General features: G+C 44.6%; 1 protein-coding gene across 4 annotated transcripts in view; it reads right to left on the reverse strand.

Annotated features, from left to right (window-relative positions):
• Nucleotides 1-19666, reverse strand: part of cd276 (CD276 molecule) — a 461861-nt gene that overhangs the window by 341332 nt on the left and 100863 nt on the right. For all 4 annotated transcript variants that reach the window (XM_063070222.1, XM_063070220.1, XM_063070221.1 and 1 more), the window contains one exon: nt 15470-15641. In XM_063070222.1, the coding sequence (XP_062926292.1) occupies nt 15470-15530 (61 nt within the window). In that variant the 5' untranslated portion in view covers nt 15531-15641. The remainder of the gene's footprint in view (nt 1-15469; nt 15642-19666) is intronic.

Genomic DNA, 19666 nt, shown 5'->3' on the forward strand with positions numbered 1-19666 from the left:
TGACTGTGGAAGTGTGTTTACAATATTAGGTAATTTTTGTGTAGATTCTAACTTAAGGACAAAAACTTCAACTTAAGGACATCTGTGAAAAAAAACAAATCCACTCATTACTCAGGGACAGCCTGTTATGAACATGTGATGGAACAGTTTGCCAACAATGAGCATCTGGACTCACATCTGCACAGCCACTGAGAGGTCCCTTGTAAGGAGACCACCCAGTATTATTTTCAGGGTGGGACTGGGTGATGGAGAGGGGCTTTAAGTTACGTGTCCCATCTCTCACTCTGACATAATCACTGGAGAAACTGGCAGAATAGAACCAAAGGCCAGGGTCAAATTCTCCACAGAGAAAAGAATTCCATAATCAATGTCTGATAAACATGTGGGTTGATATGTACATAGCTGAAGGGGAACATCGATCTTGTTGTGAATAACAACTTGGCCTGTTTCCAGTGGAGTCTAATCATCCACTAATCCAAGCGAATCATGGTTTAAGTAACTTCAGGCAACCCAACAGAGACCAAGGGTGTAAGTCGCAAGTGCCAAGAAACTAAGGGAGTTCAAGGAAAGTAGTGCAATCCAGAGCGGTGTGCTAGAGGAGGGATGTGGGACACAGATTGCAAAGCCCACTTCGCCCATCAACTCTCTGAGATTCCAGTGTTGTTCCAGTCTGGCCTGTTATGCAACATCTTGAACCTTCCTCCCCCAGCTGACAGTGGCACAGATACAATACGCAGAGACAAGGCATAGATCAGAATCAGGTTTATTATCTATCACTGATATACTGTATACCATGAAAATCGTTTTTATGTGGCAACATTCCAGTGTACAATATAAAAATTACTATAAGTTACAAAAATAAATAAATAGAGCAAAAGAGGTACTGTTATGGATTCAATGTTCAAAGTTCAAAGTAAATTAATTATCAAAGTACATATATGTCAATATATACAACTCTGAGATTCATTTTCTTTCCAGCAAACTCAATAATTCCATAGAATAATGCCCATAACAAAATCAATGAAAGACCACCTGAGTTCCTCCAGCTTGTTGTGAGTGTTGATTTGACCACCCAACTTGGGTGTTCAACCAGAGTGCAGAAAACAACAAAAATAATAATAAATAAATAAATATCGAGAACATGAGATGAAAAGTCCTTGAAAGTGAGTTCATTTGATGTGGGAACATTTCAATGATGGGACAAATGAAGTTGAGTCAAGTTATTCTCTTGGGTTCAAGAGCCTGATAGTTGAGGGGTTGTATCTGTTCCTGGACTATTCAGAAAGTTGATGGCAGAGGGGGAGAACCTTGTCTTAAAGTATTGAGTGTGGATCTTCAGGATATTATATCTCCTGCCTGATGGTGGTAGCCATCCATCTCAGATGTCAGATGAGATCACATGGGATCTCAGAACTGGTCTTCTCTGACCAGCTACATTCACAACGAACATCAGTCACTGCTGTTTTTAAGCTGGTTATACACTGCACCCTCTCCATTCTTTATTCCTCTGACTCTGCACCTCTTCACATCCTGTCCGCCAACCCAACTGTGGGCAGTCTTTGGATTTACTAAAAGCACATGCAGAAGGAACACATGGCACGGGAGCGTAGCTCTTGGCATAAAGCAGTGCTGGTGGTCAAGGTTCAACTCCCGCTGATGTCTGTACGGAGTTTGTACATTCTGCCCACAACAGCATAGGTTTCATCTGGATGATCCGGTTTCCTCTCATATTCCAAACACGCACAAGTTAAGGTTAGTAAGTGTAGACACACTGTATTATCGCCAGAAGCTTGACAACACTTGGGGCTATCCCTTCAGCACATCCTTGGATAGTGTCGGTCGTTGACACAAAGAACACATTTCACTGTATGTTTCAATATTTCAATACACATAAGACAAAGAAAGCCAATTTTATCTTTTCTGTCTTTAAGGATGCAAGGGTCCTCGTCTCGGTTCATCTCAAGCAACTGCATAACATAGGACCTTCGATCTACAGAGTCCTCCCACGGACACACAAAGAAGAACATCGTACTGCTGGAAAATCATCAGCTCGGTGAAAAATGCTCTATAGTCTACCCAAGGCAAGTTGGTCTTCCCAGACTATGAGATGCCCATAAGGGAATGTTGCTGAAGGACACATTCCAGGCTGCAGAAATACCTGCTGAGGGATGCACTAAAGCTTGATGCAACCAATGAAAGACCTCTGTGGGGATAGACTCCTGTTCAGGGTCCTTCTGCAACAGGACATGGAGGATCTGAGATGGGTAGTAAAGTCCCTCAAAAACAAAAGGGTGTATCACCACAGGTTGCATGGGGGGGGGGTCACTTATATCAATAGTGCTATTGTTATAATTGACAAAATTACACCAAGTACTAGTGATGAATTCCCTTACTTGTGTTACACCTCCATCTTAAACACCATGTTCCCAGGCTGGCCCACCTTCAGCACGAGACCATGCTGAGCACAGTCCATGACCTTTGATAGTCCAAGGCCATGAACTTTGAGCTCAACCTCAATTATCTACTCCCACATCAATTCCTTTCCCACAATCTCTTTGACCTACTTCGATCAGGAAGGAGGTACAGGAGCATCAGGACTAGGTCTGCCTTACTTGGTTCTTCCCTCAGGCTGAGAGACTAAAGGTTACCCGACCACCACTGAGGTCTCGTCACTAGGACAGCAATCTATTTACTTTTACTGTACTGTCTACTGCTTACAGTTTACCTGTGCTGCACAATACATGCAATTTTAATTATATTTTGTTAATTTATTGGTGATAATATTTTGTTTTATATGCTGTGGGTACTATATGTTTTGTGGGTGCACCTGGTCCAGAGGAACATTGCTTCATTTGGTTATATATATGATTATGATTATGAAGACACGTAGTCCTCTTTAATTGTCGTTTAGTGATGCATGCATTAAGAAATGATACATTATTTCCTCTGGTGTGATATCACAAAACACAGGACAAACCAAGACTGAAAAAATTGACAAATCCACATAATTATAACATATAGTTACAAACAGCGTAACAATACCATAACTTGATGAAGAAGTCCATGAGCACAGTAAAGTTCAAAGTTTCTCAAATGTCCCACATCTCACACAGATGGGAGAAGGAAGAAAAACTCTCCCTGTCATGCCAACCACAATCCGACTCTGAGTCATCCGAAAACTTCAAGCTCTGATCAGCTCTCCGACACCAAGTACTGAGCGCTATCTCTGTCCAAACGATTCGACCTCCTTCTCGGTCACCAAAAGCAGGCAAGGCCGGGGATTTTGAGGCCCATCCTCCGAAAGAGTCCCGACCACACAGTAATGACAGCAGCGAACGAGCGTTTCAGAAATTTCACCAGATGTTCCTCTGTGCTTTATAGGTACACTCACATGGCAATAAACTTGAACGTGAACTTCAAGATTGCCACAGGATCTTCTACATGGACCAGAGCTGGCAGGCAGATCCTTGGTGCAACACCTCACCTCAACCACTACCACACTCCTTCAGTACAACACTGGAGTGTACTGATACGCAGTACTATGCATAAGTCTCGGGCACACATATATATGTAGGGGCAGGGTGGCCCGGTGCAGACACACCTAGCCCTTTGACACCAGCCGAGATCATTTGATTCCAATTACAGAATGTCTGTGTGGTGCTTCCGGCTCCTCCCATTTCCTTCCGTCTTTTCCCACCCATGATTTCCCTCTCCCTGCCCCCTTCCCACTCTCAGTACACAATAGAGACCCATATCAGAATCAGATTCATCACCACTCACATATATCATGAAGTTTGATTTTTTTTTTGTTGCAGCAGTACAGTGCAATACATTAAATTACCACAGTACTGTGCAGAAGTCTTAGGCTATACATACTTATGGGCCTAAGACTTTTGCACAGCACTATACATTTTATTATACCAGCTTTTTGATACTGGTTAACTCCCCCTCTGTTTCCAGTCCTGATGAAAGCTCTCGACCTAAAACATCCACAGCCCATTTCTCTCTGTAGAGGCTGCCTGACCGCTGAGCTTCTCCTGCTTCTTGCATTCTGCTAAGAGTTCAGTACCTTATTTGCGTTTTGTATATACACTTTGTTATGAATGAAGTCTACTTTTGAGTACCCTCCAATTCGCCTACCAGACCCAACTAGGAGTTGAGGATGCCATCGTCTACCTGCTGAGCCGTGTCTACGCCCACCTGGACAAGCCAGCGAGCACTGTGAGGGTCATGTTTTTTGACTTCTCCAGTGCGTTCAACACCATCCACCCTGCTATGCTGGGGGAGAAGCTGACAGCGATGCAGGTGGCTGCTTTCCTAGTGTCATGGATTATTGATTACCTGACTGGCAGACCACAGTACGTGTGCTTGCAACACTGTGTGTCCGACAGAGTGATCAGCAGCACTGGGGCTCCACAGGGGACTGTCTTGTCCCCCTTTCTCTTCACCATTTACACCTCGGACTTCAACTACTACACAGAGTCTTGTCATCTTCAGAAGTTTTCGGATGACTCTGCCATAGTTGGATGCATCAGCAAGGGAGGTGAGGCTGAGTACAGGGCTACGGCATGAAACTTTGTCACATGGTGTGAGCAGAATTATCTGCAGCTTAATGTGAAAAAGACTAAGGAGCTGGTGGTAGACCTGAGGAGGGCTAAGGTACCGGTGACCCCTGTTTCCATCCAGGGGGTCAGTGTGGACATGGTGGAGGATTACAAATACCTGGAGATACAAATTGACAATAAACTGGACTGGTCAAAGAACACTGAGGCTGTCTACAAGAAGGGTCAGAGCCGTCTCTACTTCCTGAGGAGACTGAGGTCCTTCAACATCTGCTGGACGATGCTGAGGATGTTCTACGAGTCTGTGGTGGCCAGTGATATCATGTTTGCTGTTGTGTGCTGGGGCAGCAGGCTGAGGGTAGCAGACACCAACAGAATCAACAAACTCATTCATAAGGCCAGTGATGTTGTGGGGATGGAACTGGACTCTCTCACGGTGGTGTCTGAAAAGAGGATGCTGTCTAAGTTGCATGCCATCTTGGTCAATGTCTCCCATCCACTACATAATGTACTGGTTGGGCACAGGAGTACATTCAGCCAGAGACTCATTCCTCCGAGATGCAGCACGGAGCGTCATAGGAAGTCATTCCTGCCTGTGGCCATCAAACTTTACCACTCCTCCCTTGGAGGGTCAGACACCCTGAGCCAATAGGCTGGTCCTGGACTTATTTCATAATTTACTGGCATAATTTACATATTACTATTTAAGTATTTATTACTATTTTTCTATTACTATTCTATTACTATTTATTATTTCTATGACTATTACTATTTACTATTTACTAATAGTAATATTACTATTACTATTTCTATTACTATTTATTATTTATGGTGCAACTGTAACGAAAACCAATTTCCCCTGGGATCAATAAAGTACTACTACTACTACTACTAAAAGATAACCAACTTGTGAGTCGGTGTCCCACTACCGTCAGCCCCTCCCCAACAGTTTAGCGGTTAGTGCAACACTATTTCAGCACGAGTGACCTGGGTTCATTTCCCGCCATTGTCTGTAATGAGTTTGTATGTTTTGCCAGTCATCACATGGGTTTTCTCCGGGCTCTCCACTTCCACTCATGTTCCAAAGCCGTACAGGTTAGCACATTAACTGGTCACATGGGTGTAATTGGGCAGTGCAGGATCATTGGGCCAGTAGGGACTTTTACCATATTTTATCTCTAAAAATAAAAAAAAACTTCCACATTGACATGCCAAGGCCAGACCTTCTCCTGGGTCTGGGCTGAGCCAACAGTTCCCTGCTGAGACCATGAATGAGAGGGAGGAAGGGAGAGATGACTGCGTGGGGAAAGGAAAAGAAAATCATAACGTTCTCAATCCTCACTCCCTGGGCTGAGAACATAGGATCAAACAGCTGACCAACACTACATGTCTGGTTTCACATGTAGAACAAAGTAAAGCAGCAGAGAACAGATCTACCCACGACTACTGGGGGCAAGGGGTAAAGGAGGGGCTTCAATTACTTGCCTCTTCTCACTCTAATGGGTGAACGCTAGGAAAGCTGGCAAAACAGAGCTAGTGTTCAGGGACAAGTCCATATCAAGAAGAAAGTAGTCAGGTCAAGCAGAGATTGATCACTACCCATCCTAGGAGAATGCAACAGGCACAGGACTCCACCAGAAGTAGCATTATCACAATGGATTAGTTGTGCTCAGACACTAGAACGTAGCAATTGTTGGATTGGGGTATAGAATTCTTATTTTTCTTGTAGTTTAAATTTCCTATGTATGTTGCATATATATATATATATATATAATCACCGATATATGTATAATTTTTCAGAGAATTTTCAATAATTACAGTACAGTTGATTCAGTTTTCAGCAGCAGGTGCCACATCACTTGATCTTCCTATTTTATAGGTTAATTGTTATCATTGGAATTGTGTTATCTCCACTCTGGGTATGAGATGTCACAACCGTTTCTTCTTTCGTCTTTTCTTTGTTCTCTTGGCTCCTCTTTTCTTGTTGTTTTCCACTCCTGCTTCACTTGACAAAAGGATCATTAGCAATGGGGTTTATACCTCATTCTCAACTTCTGAAGAACCTTTGGATCATAAAAGCATCGGCATCCAACACAATTCAGCTTCTAGTGAGACAGTTCAATTCCAGTGATATCAATCAAACAGGAAGAATTAAGGATGTTTAATAGAAGTTATTTTCTTGCTGCTTTGTTAGGAAAACATATGCAGTACAAAATTGCTAGTACTTACAGAGCTAAAATTCCAGTTCTTTTTAAGCTAATTTAAGCAAAATCCTAACCCCGTATTTTCTCCAATGTATTTATCTCCTCCCTGGGTAATTATATAGAAACTGTATGCATATGCTTCCCAAAGGAAAACCCAGCAAGAAATTGGAGAACTAAATTAAAAGAAACTGTTAAAAACTGTTAAAAATGATTAACCAGGCCAGTCAGCATCAGTTGAAAAGTCATCAACTGAAACACAAACTCTCTCTCCACAAAGATGCTATCTGACCAGTTAAATTTCCCCAACATTTCTGTGCCTATCACAATAAAACAATTTTGAAATGAAGTCACTGTTGTAGCTTATGCAACAAAGACTCCACACAAGAACGATAGAAACCCAGTAATTCTGTCCATTAAGGTTTAATCATTGGCCATATTACTGGTGGTAACTACCCTAGTCCTGACAAAGGGTCTCGGCCGGAAACGTCGACTGTACCTCTTCCTATAGATGCTGCCTGGCCTGCTGCGTTCACCAGCAATTTTTATGTGTGCTGCTTGAAATTCCAGCATCTGCAGATTTCCTCGTGTTTGCGTAACTACCTTTCTTGTTTTATGCCTCCAGTTTGAATAATCCAGATCCTTTCAGTCAGCTACAGCTCAGCAACTTTCTGAGTAAAATAGCTATGGGTTCAATCCTATTCCAGGGACGTGAACAGAAAGTCTTCAACAACACATCAAAACCAATGTAAAGAGTATTCCCGTAGGGACTCTGCTGAGTTGGTCCACCCTGAGCACAAACACAGTCTGTGAGGCGTTGACAGTCCAAAGCCATGACCTTTGAACTCAACCTCAATCATCTCCTTCCACATCAACTCCTCTTCTTCAAGACTGCCTCGGGACCTTCTCCACCCACCTGAAAGGGAAGGGCATCCTTGGTGCAATATCTCATCTCAATACAGCACCCCCAACACTGCAGCATTCCTTCGTTACATTAGTGGAGGGTGACAGTGAAGACTTTATGTTCAGATCACTGGAGTGCAATTGAACCCACAAACGTTTTAATTCAAATTGAATTGTAATGGGCTGAAAGGCGATCTGGTTCAATTCCCGCTGCTGACCGTAAGCAGGTCTACCTGTGTCCATATGGGTTTCTTAGGGATGCTCCAGTTTCCTTCCTCATTCCAAAGGCGTACGGGTCAGGATTAGTATACCGTGCGCATGCCATGTCAGTGCCGGAATAATGGTCACACTTGTGTACTGCTCTCAGCACATCCTTGGACTTTGTTGCTATTGATGTAAACAAAGCATTTTCCAGGTACATGTGACGAATAAAGCTAATCCTTCTTCACCTTTTTAAAAGGATCAGCAGTATGCCAGCATTGGATTTTGCAGGCACAGGGAGTGGAATTCTCTGAAGTCTTCAACCTCACCATATCTTAAGAAAGATACAGTAGGTCAGTATTATATCCTGGTATAACTGTCTCACTAACAGTGTACTTTTACGATGATGTGCTATCCAAAGGCATCTAACTATAAATGCTGCCAGTTACCTAGCCAATCAGCTGTCAGAATGATTGGACTCCGAGAGGCCCTCAAACTGCAAAAATAATCTTTCTCAAAACAAAGACGTGGTTAGTGTTTGCTGTACCCAATTACTGTAGCGCTAACTATAATAACCTTCACCAGATACCAAGGCTGTAATGTAAATGAACCCTACATACTGGTTGGATCATACATCTGAGTAGAAGGCAGTTCAACCATTGAAAAAGTCTGTACAATTCTTCAAACTCCTTCTCCACAGTGCTACAGTTTTTCCCTCCCTAAAGAGAATTGAGAATTAAACACTTGGAAAAGTAATACTGAATCTGGCTCCAATTCCCTTTTAGGGTTGTGCCTTCCCAGTCTTCAATCCATCGTGTGAACAAGGGTTCTCTCAATTCATCTCCCTAGATTTGTTGCCCAGGATTCAGTATTTCCTGCTTACTGAACACCCTGCCAAAGGAGAGCATCACTCCCTGTCCTTCCAATCTGGGACACACCATGAGCAAATCAAGTGGGTGGAGCAAGTAACAATTTATTCAAGGCATCCCAACTCCAAACACGTGCACTGAATCATTGCTATAATTAGGAAATATAACAGCTCCCACAAAAGCAGTAATGTGATAATGACCATTGGTTCCCAAGTCAGTCGGGGTTATCTACTGTACCTGGTGCTCCCCGTGTGGCCTCCCCTAAACCGGTCAGATCTGGGGTTCACTTGGTCAAGCACCCTCGCTCCATCTGACACATTTCCCTGGGGCCACCCATTTTAATTCTACTTCCCGTTCCCATTCCGACATGTCGCTCCATGGCCTTCTCTACCATCATGATGAGGCCATCAAGTTGCAAGAGCAACTTCTCGTATACCATCTGGAGAGCTTCCAATGACAACATGAACACCAATTGCTCTAATTTCCAGTAAAGTGTCCCCGCTCACCTTCTATCTTTTTCCATTCCCCATTCTTGTTCTCTCTTACTCCTTCAATTCTCCTCACCTGCCCACCACCTTCCCCTGGTGCCTCTCCCCCTTTGCTTTCTCCCACGGTTCACTCTCCTCCCCTATCAGATTTCACCTTCTTCAGCCCTTATACATTTTCCACCTACCACCTCCAAGCTTCATTCTTCATTTCCATCCAACTTCCATCCAAGGCAGAACTCCCATTGAACTGCCACAAACATATGACTATTGACAGCAATAGAAAGTAAGTTAAGAGTTGTTTAACTGAGGAGTTCAAAAAGAGTTAGAAACCACAAGAACAAAACTAGTTTGCATTATTGCCAAGATAGAATTACAGCCCTTGACTCTCCCTTTAGTCAGGACTATATTTTATTTTATATATTCTCTGCAGAACAGTTTACATTATTGTTTCAAGACCAAGGTCAGGAAAGCAAAGACAACAAGTACTGTGGATTTACAGACTTCCTGTGATGGCACATTATAGCTTAAGATTACTTGTGCAGATGATGAATAGCCACATATAATAACAGCAAGAGAACCATTTTCAAAAGCCATTGCAGAAGCACAGTATCATTCTTACCTTTGACAGGCGCAAGGCTATGACAGAGGAGGACCGATGAAATTGCTATGTGATGTATCACCAAGACAATTGTTATATGGGCAGACCATTCACCTTCCACAAGCATTGAATCTCTGACTCTATCCCTCACCTGCACACACACTTCTCCCTTGGACCTTTGTTTTCTCTCTCCCTAAATTGCACACACTCTCCCTCGCACACTTCCTCTCACAACCCCTCCTATGCCCCTCCCTCCATCTCTCTCACCAGCACACGCACTCTCCTTCACTTTGACTCACTTACCCTCTCCTACATGCTTGTTCTCTCTCCATCACTTGGACACTTGCTTGCCCTCTCGATCACTTATGCACTCACATCCTCTCCCTTTCTTGCATACTCACTTTTCTCCTGCACACAGGCTCTCCCTCACCCTTGCCTGCACACTCCCTCATTGTTGTTGGCACCTTGTCCTTCCTCTCCCTTGCTTGCACACTTGCTCTCTTTCTCCTCACTTGCACACTAACTCTTACTCACTTAAATACTCGACCTCCCTCACAAGCACCTCACTCTCCCTCACTGGTCTACTCACTGTTTCTCTCCCTCACTTGCATTCTTGCACACTTCCTCTCCCTCACTTGCACATTTCCTCTCCCTTGCTTGCACACTTTCTCTACTTATCCTACACACCAACTCTCACTCTTTCGCTTGCACATTTGCTCTCCCTCTCTTGCACACTTGTTCTTCCTCACCCTTGCTTGCACACTTGCTCTACCTCCAACACATTTGCTCTCCCTCTCCTTCTCTTGCATACTTGCTTTCCCTCACTCTCCCTCTCTCTCATTGGAACACTCACTCTTCCCGCCCTGCACACACTCACATTCCCTCTCCTTCACTTGCACACTCACTCTTCTTCTCCCTCACATCCGCACTTGCTTTTCCACGCCTGACACACGTTCTTCCTCTCCTTGCTTGCAACTCACTCTCCTGCTCCTTCACTTGCACACTAGCTGTCGTTCTCACTCGCTTGCACTCCATCGCCTGCACACTTGCTCTCCATATCCCACACATCCCCTCTCCCTCTCGTTTGCTTGTACTCACTCTCCCTCTCTTTCACTTACACATTCGCTCTCCCTCGCCCTTATTTGCACAATCACTCTCCCTCTCCTACACATACACTCTCCTTACCTGCAATACTCTCTCTCCCCCACTTGCACACTCACTCTCACTCTCCTACACACTCGCTCTCCCTCACTTATAGTGAACAGTGGTTATTTTGGGACAAGACCCTGCATTAGGACCTAATTGAAAAGATATGTCCTGAGAAGAGTTTTAAAAGCAGAGAGGAACAGGCCCACACAACACACAAAGCATTAAGCCCCAGAGAATGAGACAAAATAAAAAAATATTTTGATACTTTTCCTAAATATATTACAGTGGTCAAATGCCAAGAAAGGGTGAAGTTGTACAACAAACTTTACCACATCTCTGAAATGGGGGAGAAACCTGGGTGAAAACATATGCAGTCGTAGGGAGTATGTGTAAACTCCATTCGTACTGCATCCCATCTTGAGAATACTTGTGATTGCTGCTTACATGATACTCTGTGTCTGTGTTGCTGCTGCAAGTAAGTTTCGCATTGGACCTGGGCATACGTGCATTTGTGCATACGACAATAAACTCAGCTTTGACCTTTGACTTTGAATTGGGGACAGAATCAAACCAAAATCACTGGAGAACAGTTCTGATATAAACACACTGAAACTACTGCAATCACTTAGGAATCTCATACATCCCCCTTTAGGCTTATCTATTTGGTAACAGAAAGGATATAGAATAGATAGAGAAAATATCTACTTCACAACATTTCAGCTATATAAATGTGCTTTTTATCTTGATACAGAGCCATTTGATCAAAGTCAACAAAACGATAAAAGCACAAGACGCATCCAGTCTTAGAAATTAAGCATAGATGGCTATAGTCATCTATTTTCTCCACAACCATGACTCACTAAAAAAAACATTAAAAATTGTATAAATCAGTGGTCCCCAACCACCGGGCTGCGGACCGGTATCGGGCCGCAAGGCATGCACTACCGGGCCGCGAGGAAAGGATATGATTTGGCGATAGGAGTCAGCTGCACCTTTCCTCATTCCCTGTCACGCCCACTGTTGAGCTTGAACACACGCGAGCTCATTACACATGCGTCATCCATGTCAGTGCAGGAAGGAGGTCAACACCTCGAGCTTGCAAATGACGGCGGGCTGAAAAGTATGTATGACATAACATCTCTGCCAGCATTCCGGATCAAAGTCAAGGCTAAATATCCTGAGATAGCCACAAAAGCACTGAAAACGTTGCTTCCATTTCCAACATATCTCTGCAATGAATGCAATGAAAACTAAATTGTGGAATAGACTGGACATAAGGAACCCCCTTCAAGTATCGCTGTCTCCCGTCACCCCTCGATAGGACCGTCTTGTTGCAGGAAAACAAATATTCAGGCCAGGGCTCCCACTGATTCAGCGATATTGGTGCGTTGCAATGATTTTATATGTTCATACGAGGAAAATATGCGCTGTGTGTTTAATATCCAAATGTTACTTAAAATGTTATGATGCTATGACTTATAAGTGACTTATCTAACCATATAGCAATTACAGCATGGATACAGGACATCTCTGCCCTTCTAGTCCGTGCCGAACACTACTCTCACCTCGTCCCACCGACCTGCACCCTGCCCATAACCCTCCATTCCTTTCTTGTCCATATAGCTGTCCAGTTTAACTTTAAATGATAATATCAAACTTGCCTCTACCACTTCTACTGGAAGTTCATTCAACACTTACTTCAAGCTCCTCTGTCCTCCCCTGATAGTTAACTTATCGCTATATTCATGTGAGGAAAATGTGCGCTGTGTGTTTAATATGAAATTCGTTAGATAAACATTTTTAGAAACGAAATTGGGTGTATTAGTCATTTATCACCTATATTCCGGTCATGATTAACACCCCCCCCAAACAGAATCGCCAAAATCGATTTGCAGAAAAGAAATCGGCATGTACACGCATGCGCAAGTCACGAATGTGCACTGGTGCCCGCGCAAGGCTTCATGGTCATTGTAGTCTTTCTCGGGGTAAACACAATGTATTGGACTGCTACTCTTGTCCGTTGGTAACCATTCCCCGCTCCCCCACCCCACCCCCCACCCCACCAGTCAGCCAGTCTGCAAGAATATTGTCAATATGAAACCGGTCCGCAGTGCAAAAAAGGTTGGGGACACCTGGTATAAATGATAGAGGATGTTCACTATCACAGTGCATGCTGGGATATCCCTGCCTCCATTGTTCTTCTGCAGGCTCTTTCACCAAGAGGCAAGCCTCAATAACATCTGAGGCTTATGCAGTGCCTGCTAATTCACAATATACTATTAAAAAATGTAGGAAAGATCATGTTCAGATCATGTCATTCAAGAAACAGGTACCATGGTCTACATATTACTTTCCAGGATGTTTTTGCTCTACTCAGTTTTGGGCTCCACAATCTGCTTTCCTAGCCTCGAGCTCTCTCCTGTGTTCACATGGAATCTAACACAGGGAGCCTTGTGCAATACACAAAACTCTCTAGAACAGGCGAACTAACAAGCCACCCTGTTCTTGTCTGACCTTTTCCTAAGTGCATTAGAGAAATTACGGGAATATTTGTTCAGGAAACCCAGTTATAAATTGTAAAGCAATAAGACAGATGAATTAATATAATTCTATATCACATGACAAAATATTCATCGACTTAATTCAGCCTAAGTTGGCGCGTGACCAAGTGGTTAAGGCGTCGGTCTAGTGACGCTAGTTCGAGCCTTAGCTGAGGCAGCGTGTTGTGTCCTTGAGCAAAGCACTTAACCACACATTGCTCTGCGATAACACCGGTGCCAAGCTGTATCAGCCCTAGTGCCCTTCCCTTGGACAACATCGGTGGCACGGAGAGGGGAGACTTGCAGCATAGGCAACTGCTGGTCTTCCATACAACCTTGCCCAGGCCTGCACCCTGGAAACCTTCCAAGGTGCAAATCCATGGTCTCACGAGACTAACGGATGCCTATATCACATGACAAAATATTTATCGACTTAATTCAGCCTAAGTGGTCTGCATTGGATGTTATACAGTCTTCTCTCACTTCTCCTTATCTACGTATCCTTCAGTTCCTTTCTCCTTGAATAAATCTATAATCACATCTACATAATAATATCCAACAATGTATCAATGAATAATATCCTGGAGGAATTCAACAGATCAGGCAACTGTGGAATGAACAGCTGATGTTCCGGGTTTAAACCCTTCATCAGGACCCTTCTGTTGTCAGACTCATGGAAATGTTGTGGCACTAAAAAAGGCTATAAGGTTTTGACATGAAACGTCAACTGTCCACTTCTCTCCACAAACTCACTGACTCACTGAGTTCTTCCAGCATTTTGTTTGTTGCTCCAGTTTCCAGCATTTGCAATCTCCAATAATATTTTAATTCAATTATGCATAAAATAAATAATTACATTCTTATAAATCCATTATCTACCACTTCACACAATTTAATATAACTAATTTAGTGGTGATCAATGTCACCTATGATCTCTAAATGTTTGTTGTTCCACCAGTATAAATTCAGAAAAATATGATGACAATCAAAGCACGTTAACAGATTTTTTAAGCAACACACACAAAAAATGCTGGTAAACGCAACAGGCCAGGCAGCATCTATAGGACGAGGTACAGTCGACGTTTCAGACCTGACCCTGACAAATGCTGCGTTCCATCAGCACTTTTTGTGAGTGTTGCTTGAATTTCCAGCATCTGCAGATTTCCTCGTGTCTGTGTTAACGGATTTTTTTGATGTGTTACAAATATCCTATACAATTCCACATTGATATTTACTGATTTTATAAAATCTCACCTCAGTATATAGATTCTTCAACTGTTTAGATCCACAGCATAAACTTATTTTAGATGAGATAACATTTTTCACACAGGAGTGTCAGTGTATGACTATTAGCACAAAACTCTCTCAATGCCCATTGGAGCTACTTGCAACCTTCCTCTCATTTACAACTGAAGTTTATGTTGTGCCTCTGAGGCTTAGCATGCTATTGCGAAGTCCATGTCATCAATATATCACCAAAGCCTCTAGCAAATCTCTACAGATGTAAGAAGAGCATTCTCTCCGGTTGCATCACCGACAGGCATGGAGCCTCCAATGCAGAGGATCAAAACGGACTGCAGAGGGTTCTAGACTCAGCCAGCAACATCATGGACACAACTCTCCGCACCACTGAGGACATCTTCAAAAGGCAGTGCCTCAAGAGGGTGGCACCCATCTCTAAGGACCCTTGCCATCCTGGACATGGCCTCTTTTGTTTACTGTCATTGGCAAGGAGGCACAGGATCTGGAAAACCAATACTCAACATTTTAAGAACAGCTTCTTTTCCTCTGCCATCAAATTTCTGAATGCCCATGAACACTGCCTTGCCATTCCTCTTTTGCATTATTATTTATTTTTCTTATAACTTAGAGCAATTTGTGTCATTTTGCTGCCACAAAACAACAAATTAATGACATAAGTCAGTGATAATAAACCTGTTTCTGATTCTGATTCTTACCTCGACAATATCCCAACAGTAGATGCAGTCCGAGGCATGCAGACAAGATGGTGATGATCATCTTTGTGAGTCGTGGTAGGTGAGGGGAGAACAGGGAATTTAGTTCAGAGGCTTTCCTTTGTCTGATGACACACTTCCCTTCAAGATTCTCACAAAAGAAACAACTGTGTGCCTGCAGGGGTGACAATCAATAAACATTGGTCAAAGATTCCAGAGAACAGAAGTGATGGAATCTTACAGTAATAAGTTCAAACAAACTGAACAGCTTTTCAAAGCTGCTGCTCATTCACCGAGATCATGGGTTCATCTACAGTGACTCTGCATGCTTGTTCTGCATATCAATCAACATCAATACTGTGAGGCCCCACTGTCCTGTGGCGATTAGCACAACATTATTACAGCTTGGGGCATTGGAGTTCGATGTTCAGTTCTGGCATCCTCTGTACCTTCCTTCCTGTGTACGCATGGGTTTCCTCCCACAGTCCAATGACATACCAGTTAATAGGTCAATTGACCGTCGTAAATTGCCCCGTGATTAGGCTAGGATTAAATCGGTGGGTTGCTGGACAGCATGGCTCGTAAGGCCATAAGGGCCTGTTCCACACTGTATCTCTAAATAAATAAAATTTTTAAAACTGCCTCTCCTGAACTGTCTGATAGAGCATATCTACATTAAAAAAATTACTTTCAACTGAAATAGCCAATGCCAGCACTGATAGTCCACTTCCTCCTCGTCTTATTCTATGAGGAGAAGCCGGGAAAATGGGGTTGAGAAGGAAAATAAATCAGACATGATCAAATGCAGCAGACTCGATGTACTGAATGGCTTCACTGGGCTCCTATATCATATCATCTTATCTTTCTTCCTCCAGCTCTGGCAATGCAATCCTCTAGGGTGTATGAATTTAAGGTGCTTCAAGCATAGGGGGAATATCAGAGGTAGGTTTTTCTGCACAGCGTATTTTGTGCATGGTATGCACTGCCTGGCTGGTCTTACAGGCAGATATACTATGCAGAGTTAAGAGACGTTCAGATGAGCACATCAATGATACAAAAATGGAGGGCTTATATGGGAGGAAAGGATTAGATTGATCTTGGAGTAGGTTAAAGGGTTGGCACATCGTGAGCCAGAGGGCTCGTACTGTGCTACACTGTTCTATTCTCTTCTCCCTCCCTGCGTGTTCTATTTCAATGTAGTGACACTATTCAAACACTACATTGTCACTGTCCTTTGTATAAAGAAGATTTTTTTTGTTAAATATCTTTCATATACAATCCTTGTTATGGTCTTTTTCACAATGGGAATGCCCTCTCCATTTCCATAGCGATGCCCTCTCCAAATCCATAGAGATGCCCTCTCCAGATCCATGGGGACACCCTCCCTTTATCCATGGGGATATCCTCTCTGAATCCATGGGGGCACTCTCTCCTGATCCATGGGGGCACCCTCTGTCATGGTCCAGATCGGGGTCCCTTTAAATTTACTTTGTTTATGTTACGATCTGGACCATTGACTCCCTGTTTCCCTTTGGTTCCCTGTTTTCCCGTGTCCCTCGGCTTTGGTGATTGGAGGCAATTTACTCTCGACTGAACTGGTAGTTTACAGTCTCCAGCTTTCAGCCGTTCAGCTCAAGAGCGTTTGCAAAGTCACCAAGGTACGGCGTGCCAATGTCATCTGGCCGGAGCCAGCCTAGTCTCCACCCGAAGCGAGTGCCGGTAATTCGCCTTTCCTCACCGCAGCAACCCTGTCAAGTTACCTCGCCAAAGCGAGCCTGCAAAGTTTCCTCACCGAGGTGGTCCGTCAGTTAACCCACAGGAGGGAATCAAGGACAGCTGCCTACTGTTCCCGGGCCGAGTCAAGAGCTCGCCACTACCCGGAGGCATCCAGGTACCAAGTCAAGTCCTGTCCCTGGCAGCATCCAAACTCTGAGTCAAGTCCTGTCCCTGGCGGCATCCAAGCTCCGAGTCAAGTCCTGGTCCTGGCGGCATCCAAGCTCCGAGTCAAGTCCTGGTCCTGGCGGCATCCAAGCTCCGAGTCAAGTCCTGGTCCTGGCGGCATCCAAGCTCCGAGTCAAGTCCTGGTCCTGGCGGCATCCAAGCTCCGAGTCAAGTCCTGGTCCTGGCAGTCTGTGATTCCTGTCCTACCCCCCTGTCTGAATCCCTTCTCTGCTCCTCTCGCCTCTAGCCCTCACCTGCAACCCTCGCCTGCACTTCGGTCTAGTTCTATCGCCGGAGCTGGATAGGTACTGTCTGGTGTTCATTCATGTTTGTCTTGTCTTGTCCTCGCCTCCATGGGGTAAGTCGGGCTGTCTTGCCATTGCCCCGTGGGGGGGCATGTCTTGTCTTGTCCTCGCCTCCGTGGGGTAAGTCAGGCCGTCTTGCCGTTGCCCCGTGGGGGGTCATGTTTTGACTTGTCTTGCCCTCGCCTCTGTGGGGTAAGTCAGGCCGTCTTGCCGTTGCCCCGCGGGGGGTCATGAGTCCCGGCCCAATGTCCTGTACCCAAGGAGGGGTCCCGGCTCTCTGTTCTGTGTGTGAGTCCCGGCCCTATGTCCTGTACTCAAGGAGGGGTTCCGACTCTGTATTCTGTGTATGTGTCCATGATTCCATGTACCTGCTCTCTTGAGACCGAGGCTCTGTTTTTCCACGTTCCTCCTCTCCCTAGCCCATGTCATGTCCATGTCTGGTTCTGGGGTCCGAGCCCGAGGCAAGACCCAGGTACTGGGTCCTTGCCCAGTCCCTGGCACGGAGTCCATACCCGAGCCTCTTCATGTCGCCTCTAGTTCTGTGGTCCGATTCCGAGTCCAAGCCCAGACCCTTGTCCCAGCCTAGTCGTAGTCCTGAGTCCCTGTCAAGTTCGCTATTCCTGCTCCTGCCTTGCTCTCCTGGTATCGAACAATAAACTAAATTTAATTAACCTCACAAGATGTGTCTTGCATTTGGATCCACCCTTGCTCCCTATGCCCCCCCATTGTGACACCCTCTCCAGATCCATGGGGATGCCCTCTCCGGATCCATGGGGATGCCCTCTCCGGATCCATGGGGATGCCATCTCCGGATCCATGGGGATGCCATCTTCAGATCCATGGGGATGCCCTCTCCAGATCTATGGGGATGCCATCTTCAGATCCATGGGGATGCCCTCTCCAGATCCATGGGGATGCCATCTTCAGATCCATGGGGATGCCCTCTCCGGATCCATGGGAATGCCCTCTCCGGATCCATGGGGATGCCATCTTCAGATCCATGGGGATGCCCTCTCCAGATCCATGGGGATGCCCTCTCCGGATCCATGGGGATGCCATCTTCAGATCCATGGGGATGCCCTCTCCAGATCCATGGGGATGCCCTCTCCGGATCCACGGGGACAGTCTCTCCAAATCCATGGGGGCATCCTCTCTGAATCTATGGGGACATCCTCACTGAGTCCATTCTAACAGAATCTTCCAGAATTTTTAAAACCACTACTACACTGCTGTTCAACCTTTTTTCACAAAAAGCGAGATCCAGTCTCTGCAGCCTCACACTGGTGATGTCTTCCTTGTAAATCTTCTTCAGTTCCTTTGTACCATTTGTAAAATATGAGCATGGTTGCACATGCAACAGAAGTTCAGGGCACTACAAATAAGCAGTGAGTTGAGGAATGCCTTTGAGAGGAAGGGAATGGCCAACCTTGCACTGGTTTCGACCTAAAATATCAACAATTCATTCCCTACCCCCAGCCATACCTCACCGACCACCACTGACCACCACCCATCCCTCACCACCTCTCTTCTCTCCCAGCTCTTCTATTGTGGCTGTAGATGATTAAAAAAAAGCAGCCTTGTGTGAATAAAGTGTGCAAGGCTTGCTTACAAGAAAATCATGTGCGAAACAAGCACTTCCTCCAACAACTAAACACCAGCTTATTGAAGCACCTTGAGATCCACAGCACCCCCTAATCTACTGGGCTTTATGTGTAAAATAACCATCTTTCTTCATGGTGACATTAGTGTTAGATGTAGAGACAGCGAGGATGGGTAAAACACATAAAGTACCAATTAACAAGTAGAGACCAGAATAAGACAACTTTCATACCTTGAAATAAGGATGTAATAAGTGTAGAGATTGTTTTATCAACAGGATATACAGGGCATTTATTGTAAGTTACAGAGAAATATAGACAGGAAACAGCCAATCACCCATTGTTACACCATTCCT

This window comes from Mobula hypostoma, chromosome 18 (genome assembly GCF_963921235.1).
Source record: "Mobula hypostoma chromosome 18, sMobHyp1.1, whole genome shotgun sequence".
NCBI lineage: Eukaryota > Metazoa > Chordata > Chondrichthyes > Myliobatiformes > Myliobatidae > Mobula > Mobula hypostoma.